This window comes from Cimex lectularius, unplaced genomic scaffold (genome assembly GCF_000648675.2).
Source record: "Cimex lectularius strain Harlan isolate CLEC.00 unplaced genomic scaffold, Clec_2.1 scaffold22, whole genome shotgun sequence".
In the NCBI taxonomy this organism is placed as follows: Eukaryota; Metazoa; Arthropoda; class Insecta; order Hemiptera; family Cimicidae; genus Cimex; species Cimex lectularius.
The window spans coordinates 1,609,919-1,625,456 of NW_019392657.1; the positions used below are offsets into that span (position 1 = coordinate 1,609,919).

At 35.5% G+C, this 15,538-nt stretch overlaps 1 protein-coding gene across 1 annotated transcript; it reads right to left on the reverse strand.

Annotated features, from left to right (window-relative positions):
* Positions 1-2,596: 2,596 nt before the first annotated feature.
* Positions 2,597-13,859, reverse strand: LOC106663854 (serine/threonine-protein kinase/endoribonuclease IRE1). Its single transcript, XM_014389038.2, has 14 exons — positions 13,518-13,859; positions 13,311-13,437; positions 10,682-10,724; positions 10,333-10,610; positions 10,142-10,249; positions 9,063-9,267; positions 8,861-9,009; positions 7,353-7,927; positions 7,186-7,285; positions 6,921-7,114; positions 6,735-6,853; positions 6,527-6,668; positions 6,266-6,457; positions 2,597-5,452 (listed from the first exon to the last, which is right to left on the reverse strand). The coding sequence occupies exons 1-14, from the start codon at positions 13,593-13,595 to the stop codon at positions 5,015-5,017; spliced, it is 2,748 nt and encodes a 915-aa protein (XP_014244524.1). The 5' UTR covers positions 13,596-13,859; the 3' UTR covers positions 2,597-5,014.
* Positions 13,860-15,538: the final 1,679 nt, after the last annotated feature.

A 15,538-nucleotide genomic window follows, 5' to 3' on the forward strand; every position in this document is an offset into this window, starting at 1 on the left:
CTTAAAGATTCTGCCCTTAAGCCGAAGATCCACCTCGATACAGTGAGGTTCTCTCCTGCATGGTTTAAGCGCTATTTAGATTGAGTCACTTTTGATGAACACGAAGTGAATCATCCTTGATTTCACATTTGCATACAGTTGTTTTCACTGCTCAGTGTTCCCTTTTCGCGTAAAAAGTGCCAGGATATGTTCGAGGAGGAACTCAAGAGGTGTGCGTACAGGCATTGACTTCATTTCACGCGGACTACTTCATGAACTGAACCCAAGTATATTAGCAAGTTGTGCTCAAAGACGTTGGTGGGTGAAACCATGGATTTCAAGGAGAGAAAGTTTGGGTTCGACTGGCGAAAAGGTGAAATACGGAACAGTGAATGCGAGGGGGGACGTTTCTTTACATTTCTCACTGCGCCTTCACTCTGGATGAATCATCGGTTGGAGGAACGACTCTTTCATGAAAAGTTAGTTGGGGGGTGAACTGGAGGAATTGAATATGAATTTGCCACTTTATATGATTCGTTCAAGATGATCTTCCGAAGTGACAAATGTAAACGATCCTTTACTAATCTTGAACGTTTGGTGGTCATCCTCCGGTACAGCTTAAAATTGTTGATCGGTTGAGCGAGCCTTTTGAAGTTTGTTTATTTCTCGTCGGCGAATCTTTTTAAAAATCATTTTACGTCCTTTTTTAGTACTTTTTCATCCATCCGTGAGAGGTGATCCGGTATATGGGACTTCCTTACCAGACACGAGAAATTGCCTGCCTAAATTTCCTTTAAGACTCAGTCCCAACGCTGCCAAGCTTTTTCCTTTTTGCCAAGCTTTGCTGAGTCGGTCTTCAAGGAAATTTGAGATCGCCTGTAAAAAATGTAAATCTGTAGACATATTTAAGGTTGTTTTGCCCAGATGATGACCTTAGAATAGGCCATCCCTATTAAACCCTAACCATCCCTAGGCCGAAAACTTGGCAGTAGCAGCTGATCTTTCTTTCTTCTTCAAGATCATACCTTTATCTAGAGTATTTAATAGTTCTGCCATTAGTTTCTGCGATGGAATGGAATTTATTCCCATTGAACCGGACTTATCCTAACCTATGGCTGATGGATCGTTGACTGTTTGTCATGCCGCAAAAGGGTACAAGGCCGAATTTTACTGGGTGGTCCGTCTTTTCTTGCTAGTTTGTGTTCCACTATTACGCGTATCGGCTTCAATCTGTCTTCTGTAAGTAACTATATTTCATAGTTTTGTGTCCATTTGAGCTAACAAGCTTTTTAATCAAAAACTCCTGTAAAACTTGTTTTTCAAAACCATTCTGTCAGGAAAATGTTCTCATCTCGAGTCTTGTTTGGTCGGCGGTTAAGAAAATAATCGGCGAAAAACACTTTTCGGATGAGGAAAATCTGGGCAAGACGTCAAAAAACTTTTTCGTCCGTGATACTCCTTTGTCCTGTGCCAATTTTCCAATTATAAGCATGACACAAGTTCTTTAAACGGGTTGAACACGAAAGTCACGAGACCGAACGATTTGATTCCGATTTTCCATGGGCCTTTTAAAAACGATGCCCTTGATTTTTTTGATATTATAAGTAACGGACGACCTGGCGTTTTGCCCTCGCGTTGACGCAGGCAGTATTTTTAAAGAGGATCGCCACGTACTTCCAAATGTTATTTCCGCGTACAAAACTAATGAAATCGGAGAAACATGAACGAGAGCAAAACCACAAACCGTAATCGTGGTTTTACAAAATTATATGAAAAAAAAGACACATGCAAACATGTGCCGAGTTGAGCCTATTCACTTCTCCTGGTCCACCGGCAATTCTAGCTTTTGCTATTTATAGCAAACTGCCGGCAGACTGGAGAACCGCAGGTATTGGCAGTCCAGGGGCAGACCTGAGTCTTAGGTTGAGCGTGACACATTCACGCTAATAAATACAGTCACTTTCAACACAAACTAGATGTCATTATTATTACTATGTACAATAAAACAACCCTGTTTTCTTCAAGAATCGGAACTGACGACCTTACGTGCCTTTGGCCCAAAAGTGTCCGTGAGTCAACCTCGCATGGCCTATTCTTAATCGGGTGAGGATGACCCTTCTTCAACAAGTCACTTTCTCCGAGGGCTACTTATCGATGCTCTTGATACATGATTTCTGCTTGTTTGTTTTCAGTCTGGGACATATATTATAATTTATCCAGGAATAATCTGGATCTGGTATGATATGGATGAAAAAACAAATTCAACCTATTTTGAAGGTCAACATCAGGGCAAAAAATCTTAAAGAAGTCTACAAATTGACACAATTAAATTTTTAATAGATGATTTCAAATTTCTTTGACGACCGACTCAGCCCAAGATTGCCAAGGACTAACTAGGACATATTAGGTTAATTATAATTTATCATGACCAACTCTTTTTTCCCTTTTCTCTGGCCTTTTGGGTCATACAGTTAGTAATTCTATCTTTTTTCTTTATGTTTTTAAAGTAGAGTCTGAGTATTGTCTCAAGCAGTGCGATCACCTGGATCACAAATGAAATATTTTAAAAAATTTATACAGAGCTAATTTCAAGTTATATATTGAATATAAGAAAAGATACATCAAATACATATTTTATTAATCCATATAATTTAAAACTGTCGATTTACAAACAATATACAAAAATATGCGTCCATCACAATTATTTACAAGTTACATTCGTTTCGACTGTACAAATTTCTCCTAAGTGATTTTTGAACAATCCCAAATTTTGTAATGTCGACAATTCTTAATTCAACTACCCTAGTAGCGGCGGTACAAAGCTACCGAGAAAAATTGGTGTATTTCATTACAAATTGTGTCTGGTTTTTAAAACAGTACTTAAAGATTAAACATTCGAGTACCAACTGTTTTAGAGCACCCGTAATAATGAATGCTTTGCGCATTCACGCCCCCTGTTTGAACTAAATGAAACAATTTAGTTAAATTATCACAGCCAGATATTTTCTCTCTAGGGAAAGCACAGGGGAAAAAACTCAAACAAAAAATCTGTTTCAACAAATTTTGGAATATCATGGTAATACTAAAGAGGTGGGAGAATATTGTCAACAATAATAAGGGTTATTCTTCATAATCATACATTTTCAATTCAATTTTTCTTTTTTTTCTTTTCAAAATCGATACTGAAGACTTAAGATTAAAGAAAATAGGATACTACACTAGTTAATAAACTTTATACATTTTCATTTGCAATTAAGCAATGATTTAAAACACTCTAATTCACCAACACCAGTGATGCACACTTGTAAAAATAAGTTCAACTGTCTCTTAACTAGAAATTACTTTTATTATAATTTAAAAAAATCAAACTTATCTTTTACCCATTTATTTTTTTTAACAATAATGTTCTTAAGATAAGTAAATGGAAGATAAAGCAAGTTTAAAGTAAAAATGACAAAATGCAAAACAGTAAAATAAAAGCACCGTAAAACATAGAATACCATAACTCAGTTTGGAAAGGGTGTAAATAAAACATCAAAAAGCGAATGCACTTGACAAGTTATGCAAAACAGTGATTTAAAAAATATATATACATTTTTCAGGTTAATATTCACCCTGTCATAAGTCAATAATTAATCTTTATGTTTAAATATCTAACAATAAAACAAAAAAAAATGTTGAGTGTCGAGAGAAAGAAGATTGTATACTAGAATATATAGTATAAGTTTAATTTATATATTAGTTCTAATGTAGTTTATATATCATATTTAGATTTAGCCCTACTGTTTTTTTTGTTTTTGTTTTTGGTGGGGATGGACTAGTGCAATTTGAATTTTTTTTTTGCAGTTTAGTTAGTGTCTTTTTCCATTGACATTATCATAAATGTCATGATCGAACAACCATATGTTTTTGGAATGGGAAGCCTTAATAATCCAGGCTTTAGTTTGTACCAAAAACATTTGTGGAAATACAGTTGCTGACTTTTTATTAGATATTTTATACATTTCATCATCGCCGTGTGCAAACACGCACACCCATACATCAAAATATTGCAAAAACTACCCTTTTTTACTATTGTAATTAAAGTTAATTTATTTATACATGCTATAATTAAACTTCTAGCGTCTGTAAACACTGATGTAAGATATCATTAATCATATTATCTCGCTCAATTGGTTATATTTATTTTTTATATCTAGAAAATGTAAGCTCTAAACCAAAATTAATTTCCATGCATTGTAATATTTAGAAGAAAAAAAATGTTTTAGAGCAAAGTGTATCACAATGCAATGCAACAATCTGATTATTAATTGTGACACCAAGGTTAAAAATGTTTTCAAGATATCAATCATCATTACTGATTGTACAAAGTACTGCATGTCAGTGAAAAATGCTTCACCAGAATTCATTTTTCTATATAATTAATTATAAATATAATAAAAAAATAACTATAAATATCAACTGTATTTATGATAAGAGGAAAATATTTAATTTCAAGAAATAGTTATACATAATCGCACTACATTACAAAACTAGAACAGACACGATGAAAATTTCTTCAAAATCATTATGACTAAATTAACGGTAACTGGATTTTTATCAGCTCTAAATAATAATAATTAATTAACCAGGTACAGTATTTCCAAATATGTCAAGCTGATTGATTATGAGTTTGTAGTACAATTAAAATCCGTGCTTATTTTTCACCAATTGCTAAGCACCCGTCGCTTAAAATTCTTGTTTTAATTAATTGATTTTCTTTAAGATACATAAATGTAGAATTAAAGGAGAAAAAATCTCTGATCATGAGTCAAATAAAATGTACAAATGAAGAAACTAACAAAACCATGGGAGGCCTGTTTTCTCTAAATTTTTTCTTTACCCACTTCTGTGGAATAAAATTTAAGTCTTTAATATCACAGTCTTTGTTAAAAATAATAATAATAATAAAAATAGTTTCAAGTGAATAATATAATAATAATAATAATATATAAAGGAGACAGTTAAGAGGCAGTGAACTATGTTCAAATTTGTTTTACATAGCGGCTTCAATTGAGTTTTTACTTACCTCTTTCCGCCTGTTTATACCAGGGCGCCATGCGCCGTTTTCCTTTCCTGCTTTAAGCCAGGCTTCCTTTTCCGGCGTTCTAACCTCGTCTTTTTCTTTCACCTTTGCTTCAGGCTTGACCCGCCTCTTGAAGACTTTTTGCGGTGACGCCTTTTTCTGTTGCGCCTGATGCTTCGATGGAAGCTCGTAGAACCACTGCGGCACTTCGAGCGACTTGTTGCAAGGGAAGGAGAAACAAGGGTCGTAGTAGTGCGTCAGCCCTGGTTCTGTACGTAGGAACTGCATCGATGACCAGCTGTGATAGAGGAGAAGTGGAAATCTTTGTAGCCAATAATTAACGTAGCTCTCTGCTGTAGTGCCCAACAATGCCTGCGCCTTTTCAGATAATTCCCGGTAATGATGTTTCTAAAAGAAAAATATACATATATATATATGTAGTAATAAAAAAATTCCTATCATGCAGAAGGGTACCCATTAGGTATCATAGACAAAGGGGTCCAACCAGTTTATTATAAATTTTCTATATTATGTTCAATTAATTATAAAAGCCAAGGCTATGCTGGGATCCACACCCCAAACTGCTAGCAAGTAGTCAGACACCCTAACCACTCAATACCGTATATAATTTTAATTTTTTAGTGTGTGATGATTAGTAATCGTTAATCAATAATTATTCAGAAATCGTGAGATGCGGTCTGGTGTGACGTAGGTTTCAGAAAAACATTTTCTTTATCGTGCCAACGTTTCGATTGAGATCATCTTCAGGCTCAAAGTGTTCATCTTCTATGTAATTGTGCCATTTTTGCATGTCGTGTTGAGAGTGATCACTAATCACCACACATTTCTACACGAGAAGAACGAAGAACATGGGATTCTATGAACAAATTTCAACTACATATGGACACGCAGCTAAAAGTACTAGGACATCGCCAACAATGAGAAGAAACTCGCATCGGCTATCAACCAGAGAACTTTTTTGCTGAAATGCAGTCAACACAAGGTATTTCCTACTCATATCAACAACAGGGCATTCTGAACACGACACGCAAAAATGGCACAATTACACAGAAGACAAACACTTTGAGCCCTGAAGATGATCTCAATAAAGATCGAAACGTTGGCACGATAAAGAAAATGTTTTTCTGAAACCTACATCACACCAGATCGCATCTCATGATTTCTGAATAACTAATTTTTTATTAGAATGATTGTTCCTACCTTATTTCTGAAGGCTCTCAATAAATCCCTAACGCTGTCTCCTCTGTACGATCTGTATTTTCCCAGGTCTTGCAGCACATCAAAGTCTATAAGCTCTTTCCAGTCTCCTTGGCATACTTCAATTCCTCCGGTTTCTAAACTTAGAAGAGCCTTGCTCTCCGAATCTTCCTTTTCTACCCTGTCACTCACATCCTGAAGAAACAGAAACAATTAAGCAAAAAAAAAAAAAATGCACATTTAATTCGAGGTTACAACGCCAACCTGCAGAAAGGACAAAATGGTGGATTTTTCCCAGAAGACAGGATGCTTTCTTACAGTCATCGCGCTAGGCCTTTCAAAAGGGTTGTGGCTTATCATCTTGACGATGAGAGACTTCCAAAGTTCATCTTCCAAAGATGATATTCTGATTAAAAAAATTTAATATAAAATTTTCACGATAAATTTAAGTGTTTTCTAAATAAAAACTGACTTGTGCTCTCCATTGAGGATATTGCTCTGCCTTCTAATTGGCTCTCCAAATGGATGTTTTCCATTTAATAAAGAATAATAAAAGACGCAGCCCATTGAAAATATATCGACTGCACACATCTTTAAAAAAAAAAAAATAAATAAATAAATAGCATTAAAAAACAGTATGTATAAAAGTTCAATGTACCACTCGTCCATTTGAATCAATCATTTCTGGAGCAATCCATCCTTCTGTGCCTGTGATCCCAGAGCGTTTACTAAAAGAGACTCTGCCATTTTGCAATTTTTTGCACAATCCAAAGTCAGATATCATGACCTTAATGGCCAAGGTGCCTGGGACAGTTGCAAGGAGGATGTTGTGAGGTTTGATATCCCTATGTACTGGATAATAAAAATTAAAATAAATTCTGTGATTTTTACATTCTTGCAACATTATAATGACTATAATTTACCAATATTTAAGGAATGGAGGTGCTCCAGTCCAGAAATTGCTTGTCTTAGAGCCTCAACTACATCGAGGTCGTCTTTATGTATTCCTTTTTCAACAAAATCCTTTAAAAAAAATTATTACTAAAATTTATTCTTGATATATGATAAAAGAGATAATATAAATTAATACCTGTAAGGTTGCAGAACACAATTCTAACGCTATGTATCTGAACTGTGAGTCTTCCTCCATTGAAAAATATCTAATAACATGAGGATGGGCATCCGATTCCCTAAGGAGCTGCACTTCCCTGTCGGCGACTGTAAAACATTCAGGAAGGAGTCTTTTGACTGCAACACTCCTGCCGTCGAAGGTGCCTTTGAAGACGAAAGTACCCTCGCACCCTTTGCCCAGTATTTGCTGTGTGTCGAATGAAATCTTCCCGACGGCAACAATACCCTTTTGCTGGTTCAGCACAGCACCCTGTGAATTGACGCCTTGCGAACTGCCGTGTGACGACTGCTTTATGTCCCTCACTTGCGCCATTATGTAGACAAACATGGCTAACACGAATATGATAAGAATCGCAACTATTATCCCTAATATTTTGCTTTCAGGGCTGAAGTTCCAGCTCAGCTCTTCTTTTTCCATTTTGTAGCTGGTCTTCCTCGTGAAATTGAAATGAGAAGCATTTGGCTGGATGATCGAATCTGACCTTCCGGTGATTAAAAGTTGCGTTTTTGACACTGATGATATGAGGTAGTGGCCTAAAACCAATATAAATAGTTTTCCTTTATATCTATAAACTTATGTGATTTACAATGATTAATTATACTAATTCAACATTAATATTAACAATTCATTATTTGAAGAACGTGAGGTGCAGTCTGGTGTGACGTAGGTTTTAGAAAAACATTTTCTTTATCATGCCAACGTTTCGATCTTTATTGAGATCATCTTCAAGGCCTGTGATTTATAAACATTGTTTAAATTATACAAATACATGTAGGATGTGAAAAAAAAATGTGTGTTTATAAATCCCCGGCCCTGAAGATGATCTCAATAAAGATCGAAACTTTGTCACGATAAAAAAAAATGTTTTTCTAAACCTATGTCACACCAGACTGCATCTCACGATCTCCAAATAATCATTAACTAACAGTCACTAAATGCCACACATTAACAATTCATTTGCAATTATAAACACAAAAGTTATTTGCATATATAATTTAAAAGTACGATACAAACTCAAGGTTGTAAGATTGCAGGGAGAGGCAGTAGATGAATGGTTCGGGCGTTAGACTCTTGGTCATAGTCTGATAGATCATGTGTTCGATTCTCACCCTAATATTTCTCACCTCTGCCCCTCCCACAAAAAAATTAACATGCAAATATGTAAAACATAAGACTGTATATACATTTAGAAAAAAAAGGAGATAGATGGCAGTAGCAATTAAATTTATTTATGGATTAATTTTCTCAATCTCTACAAAAATTGAATCATTGAGAAATATTTCTTTTCTATATATTTCACTTGGGAATATTTTGTTTATTTATTTATTTGTGTAGGTATTTCAACTACAAGGTCATATTAACCCCTGAGGTTCCGGTGTTTTTGAAAAAAAAAAAAAAAGAAAAAAGTATGTTGTATATGAATCAGCAAAATATTTTTAAAAAATTTGTTTCACTAATTAAATTACCTAGAATGATGGAATTTTCTTCTTCAAGTAAATCAGGCCCTGTGATAAGAAGTCGCTTTGATATGTCGGTGATTAAAGGCACGCTTCTATCTGCAAGTGAAGGCAATGCATAAAGTCCATGGCTGCCTTCCCCGATGTACAGAGTCGATCTGAAAATAATCATATTATTTTGTGTAAACGTCTCGAAAATGTAATTAATTACGTTAGCTGGTCTTGGAGGTAGTTCAGAGAAGAATCTAGTGTCGATTCAGCGATCGAGTGGTACGGAATAGTGAGTATATCCTGCCCTCGTCTCACATACAGTCCGATGATAGGAGAGCCGAAATCTTTTTCCCATAATAGGTCACCGGTTTTCCTGTCGACAGTTTTCAACCTACCAGAGGAAATACTTGCAAAATGCTTACTACCTAAAAAATATAAAATAATTTAACATTAACATATTATTATACAGTTAAATTTAAAAATAATTACAAATAACAACTAATTACTCTTCATCGAGGAGGGTCTTTGAAACAGATTGTTGGTAATAAGTAGTTAAGAAAGAATAACATTTCTTGATTTAAAATTTTACGGAATTATGCAGTTTGGTCGGTTCTGATCATCCTGACCTGCCTATCTTCTTCAGTTGTGTCTAATCATCAGGCCAACCAGAGCAACATACACAAACCTATTGATCTTTACATATAACTACTAATCATTATTTTTGTTTTGGCTGGCAGTGCATGTGAATGAAACAAGGGGCCGGGTTGTTAAGGCATCCGACTCATTTCATTCTTATTTTGACAATGGACAATCATACGTGAAATGGGAGTTTGATCATTTCAAACGGCTAGAAAATGAGCTGAATTTATTTTTTAGGGACTCAAACTTCTACGAGGGAATAACTGGGCTAGTAACTCTCTCGCCAAATTTTTCTGGTTAGCTGGTACTTAAATACACTGCAATATATATTTATATATACATACATACATATATATATATTTTTTTTTTTAATGACTTTTCTCAAGGCATGCTCACAATAACAGAGGTCATATTAACCCCCCCCCCCCCCGGGGGTATCATTTTTTAAAATTAAAATTCAAAATTGTTTGGGCCCACTGAGATTAGAACATGAAATCATTTTTATTTTATTTTTAATTTTAGACCAAGAACTTATATATTTTCTTAACTGTTTTCATATTAACAATATTGTTTTTCAAATAGTTGTGAAAATATTGTATAAATTTTATAGTAAATTCTAAAGATTTTTACGAGCATGGATATTCTAAAAGACCATCTTACCATAGCTTTTCAGTTGATCGTTTGATAATGAACTTGAAGCATAGTTTGAGAATGTAATATTCCAGTATCTATTATTATTTTTGCTATCGTACATAAGAAGATTATATTCTGAAAAAAAAAGTCCAAAAGACAGGCAATGAAATTATTTACACATGTGCTGTACTGTTAACACAGTTGTGTGATCTGTGTACCTGTCCGCCCAATAAAAAGTGTGTTGCTCGGGGACTGGAGCGGGCACGTCTTCTCAAATTCCTCAAAACCGAGGAGAGGCAATTTTTTCCCCGAGTGGAGATCAACAGAAAACCAAGTGTCGACTTTTCTCCCTGAGTAAAAGACGCCATCACTGCTCCTGCAGGGCGAGGACGTGACAAGTTGCTGGATAGAGAAGGGAAGCTTCTTCAAAGACCTCTGATTAGCATTGTTCAAAAGATACAAAGTCCCATCTTTAGGATCCGGCAAAAAGACCGGCCTAGGGAGGAAAAAAACCATTAGCTAATTTTCCTAAGTCTGTTTGATTTAATCCATTGACTCGTTTCTTACTGTATATCTGTCTTTGAAGTAGTAGAAACTTTAATTGCAGGATCTGAAAATATAAAAATGATTATGGACTATACAAAAAACTTACAGATGATAGCATTATCTGTTTAATGTCTTCCATCACACCAAATTACTCCCCTTTTTGATAACATTTTTACTCCCTTTCAAGATAAATTTGGTACAGACGCTCAACATTAGCAGAATTTAATAAAGTCAATGTGATAATCTATTAACAACCCATTTAAAATGACATCATCATAACTTTAGCAGAATTGAATAAAGTCAATGTGATAATCTATTAACAACCCATTTAAAATGACATCATCATAACTTTAGCAGAATTTAATAAAGTCAATGTGATAATCTATTAACAACCCATTTAAAATGACATCATCATAACTATCATTATAGGTTGAACTTTACAACTAAAAACTGATCAACGGCTGGCATTATCGAATAATCTAAATCTCCATATGGTCTGGATGAAAAAACAAATTCAATTGTTATCTGCAAAGCTTTCAACCCATTTTAAGATCTAAAATAGGTAAAACTTTACAGATGACAGTTTGCTTTTTCATCCAGCCAATACAGTGATACAGATTATTTTTAAGTGAAACAGTGGTCGATACATCAAACACTTTAAACAGAAAATTCTCAATTTTAGAAGAAAAAAAAATTGCTTCAGCCAAAATATTTTATAGTTAAAATTTACAAGCGCATGCTTGTGTCTTAAACATATCATAAAAAACATAAATAAATTATGAGTTTAATAAAAATGCTGTAAAGAACTTTAACTCAACTCCAAACTTTACAAATGTTCAAGAATTTGACTGTTGACTTGAACAACAATTATTAAATCATACCGAGTACAAAATGTTTTGTCATTTAGATAGGTCAAGTTTAATGGAAATAATATTGTTTTTTTATTGCATTTTTTTGTAATTAGTTAATCTTTTTATGTAAGGTTTTGGTTGAAATGAAAAAGTCAGTGTCACGAGCGGGATTCAAATCCACGGCCTTCGGCTCAATACACCGCTGCTTTACCACTTGAGCTATCGTGACTTCGATCCACTCGGACACCAACTTCCCATCTCAACCTACCTTTAACCTTCAGCCGTCAGTAGACCACGAAATATAATGGATTTGTAATTAATTTGATTTTCCTGCTTTGTTTTTGTTTTTTAACAGACTGTTCAAACCTAACACAAAAATGTTCTCCGAGTTTGGACGGGCCATTCTTAAAGGTGTTTTTCCCTCTTCCCCATTTTTCTTTTGTTCCTAAGTTTATTTGGAAGTTTCGATTAAATTCAAACATCCTGTTCATGACATCTCTTGGAGCCATGAGTATTCATTATGTTGTTGCTATCTCTCCATTTTAGTTTTATTCCTGTTGGAGGTTTCTCTTTAATAATACCAATAATAGTTTTCTGTGCTGTCCTCATTATCTATGGCGTACGGGGATTAATCCCAGTATCTTTTCCATACTAACTGTGGGGCATTCTCATTGCTGCCATTATACAGATGCATGCAAGTCTATGTACTTTTGTGAGTTCTTTTCGTTTTGTTATTTGTTCTACTTTATCGACCCAGGCTATGGCACCGTAAGAAAAAGTCTTACCACCAAGTGTACATCCAAAGGCAGGTTTCCAGTCTGCATCACCAGTTTTTCCCCGACATGAAGTTTATGTCGCTATCATGATGGTGGAACCGGTATGTTCCTTAAATGTCAGTTTTTATATTTTGCCTTACGCTATGTCTGTTGTATATAGTCTAATACTAGGCTACTTCTATAATGCCCTGTGTTGGAGTCATTATTCCTGCTCCTTTTTGTAGTGGAATGAGAAGAACCCCTGCCGCTGTATATACGCTGAAAGTATTGATCGCTCAGAGGATCTTTTTCTCTGTGCATCTTTCAGCTGTTTTCTTCCAGTTTTTCTTTCTTGTGTTTATGTGTTCTCATATTTTCCAGGGGTGCGTTGTAAGTACTGCCTGGATAATGTGTACTTAGAAAAAACATTGCTTTTTGTTCGGCATCTTCTGTATAACTTGCTTTAGGGCAGTGTTATGTCTATCCTTTGCTAGTGCTTTGTGTAATCTAGCTGCTGTCAATATGAGATGATTTCTCCGCAGAATTTGTGAAATTCTTCTTTATTCGCCTTGAGGATAGTGTGGTTATATAAGGTGACTAACCTTGTATATTCTCCCCAGTTGCTTGCTATTTTTGCTCTGTTGAATGCTCTTTTGGTTTCAGTTTTTTGTTCCTCCAGGGTTTGTTACGAAGTGCGTTTCACCTTCATGATGGTGGATACGTTCCATAAATGTTAGCATTTTATCTAGTCTGATGCGCAGATATTTGATTTTTTGTAAAAACGACTACGAATGTTTATCAGGGTTGATTCCTAAGCCATCAGTTTTACACTATTCTTCTAGTGATAGAAAAGTTTCGATTCGACAAAGAAAAAATTCAATAAGATTCTCAGACTTTGGGGTGAGAAGAAATGCATTTGAAACATGGTGAAATGATGTGATAACAACATACTAATAAGAGTTTTAAGTTTGTTATGCTTAAAAAGTTGCGTCATCGTCATCATTGGGATCTGTCTTTAATTATTATTATTATTTTTTCAATTACCGTTTTTGAACTTCCAGATGTGTTCGCCGTTAGTCTTGTCGACGGCGATGAGCGAGCCGTCCAGGGTGGAAACGACCAGGATGCCGAAGTCATCGGGCGCGTTGACGGTCACACGCTTATCCGAGACCTGGAACGGGCATGAACAAAATTAAAAAAAAAATTATTATTACAATAATAAATGAAGCCGGCTGGAGTTGGAGGACGTACCTTGTCCACGTCTTCCTCGGCCGAGACCAGGGAGCAGAGAAGTAGCAATATTGCCGTGCGTTTCGCGATCTGGCTCATTTTTATAGAAGGCGTCCGCCTCGCTTTTTCCCATTGAGTCGCCGTACAAATCGAGGCGCAGGCGAACGGACCGCGGAGTCAAACGGCTCCCAGTAAACAAAACGGGCACCGAGGATTCTGATAGACGACAACACGACCGAGACGATTATCTGTATAACCTCCTTGCACGGTTTTCAACCAGTGTGACCACACCACTTTCATAATCCCTCCAAAATTTAAAAAATAAGACATTACACTGGGTGTTCGGCTACCCGTGTACAAACTTTGCTAGGAGATTCTACATTCAAAATGGAAACAAAAAATCTTAATTAACTACAGTCCAAATCTCAACAGTTTCGGGGTTCCTCCCCTTTTGCTGATTTTTTAAGATTTCACGACCTTGCTTCAAATAAACAATGATAGCTCTAAACTCTTTGAAACAATCACAATTAAGAAATTCCATTTTCAAATTAATCGTGTGATTTCTCCTTCCCAATATGGTTTCCTCCCTAAAGCCCCCTCCCATACACCTATGATCAAATTATGCAAACAGTGAACAGGCTGTTGTGCAAACAAGATCCTCGATTGACTATTCACATTTTTTTGCAAACTCCAGTTGCTTTTGTCTTGTTTTAATGGTAACGTGGTGTCTTGCAACGCAGCCTGTTTAGCTGTAATAATTTCTATTGTGTAATATGTTGGTGTTAAAAAAAGAAAAAGGAAGCAAAGATTGGTTAAAGAAAAGATCTGTTTTTAGTCATACAATCTCCTCAAATGTCTTCAATTGAGTTCACCACTTGACTATAAAAATTATTTGCAAATGGACCCCATAACTTATGGTGAATTACTAAAAATGGTGACACCATTTATACAAAAAGAGCCCATACATGATGTGACAGTTGCACAACGCCACTCGTGCAATTAATTTCGAACAGTTTTGAATTTCTGCAACTAGTTGCACAGCACCTCAAACAACACCAACCATACACTATACAATTGTTTGCACAACAGTCTCAATTGTGCAATTTGTTTGTAGGTGTATCAGGGGCTTAAGTGCTCAGTCTGTTCAAACCTCGACTCATAAGGACAGTTTATATTACATTAGACTCTGGAGTCTTGCAAATAGACAGCATTTATACGGACATAACTAAGGCGTTTGATTCCGTTTGCCATAGGATATTGTTAGGCAAATTGGAGGCCTATGGTATCTACCAAAAAAAAAACCATTTGTAAGTGTCGGGTTCGAATGCAGGGCCGCTTCATTCAAGCCCAGGACCTTTACCTTACAGTGATGAGCGCCGTGTCAACGCCTAAACCATTGCAACCACCGACGCCCCTACAGTCCTTTTTTTCAATGGATTGCCAATTATTCTAACAAAAGATTAATTGTCAAAATTGGGAATCATAAATCTTCCCGTTTTGCTGCTTACTCCGGGGTCCCACAAGCTCCCCATATTGGACCATTACTTTTTTTAAACAATTTTTTAAATGACGTTCTTGAATTATTTACAGAGGATGTTAGAGTTTTGCTATTAGCAGATGATCTAAAGTTGTTACGTGCTGTTAACAATACACTTAATGCTGAATCTTTACAGATGTCTCTCGCTCATCACAACTCATGGTGCAAGAAAAATCTATTTTTAAATTATAAGACATGTTCTAGTATCACATTCAGCAAGTCACCCAACACTGTTAATTTTCCTTATGAAATTCAGGGTTCCCAAATTAGAAGAGTAGAAAATGTGCGTGACCTTGGTGTTATATTTGATTCCAAATTAAGTTTTCATGAACAGATTATTCAGATCAGAGGTAGAGCCATGAAAATGCTGGGATTTGTGATCAGAAATTCACAGTCTTTTCTAACAAATCAGCCCTTATACATTTATATACATCTTTAGTTAGACTGCATCTTGAATTTTGTTCACCAGTTTGGTCCCCTTTATATTTAAGAAAGTGGTAAAGTT

What these genes read in the sequence shown, in the direction of transcription:
- LOC106663854 (XM_014389038.2), bottom strand. Translation starts at nt 13,595, where the DNA reads ATGAGCCAGATCGCGAAACGCACGGCAATATTGCTACTTCTCTGCTCC. An exon ending in ACTTTTTATTGGGCGGACAG is followed by an intron (nt 10,250 to 10,332) that starts GTACACAGATCA and finishes TTTTTTTTTCAG; the next exon opens with AATATAATCTTCTTATGTAC. An exon ending in CGATCAACTGAAAAGCTATG is followed by an intron (nt 9,268 to 10,141) that starts GTAAGATGGTCT and finishes TATATTTTTTAG; the next exon opens with GTAGTAAGCATTTTGCAAGT.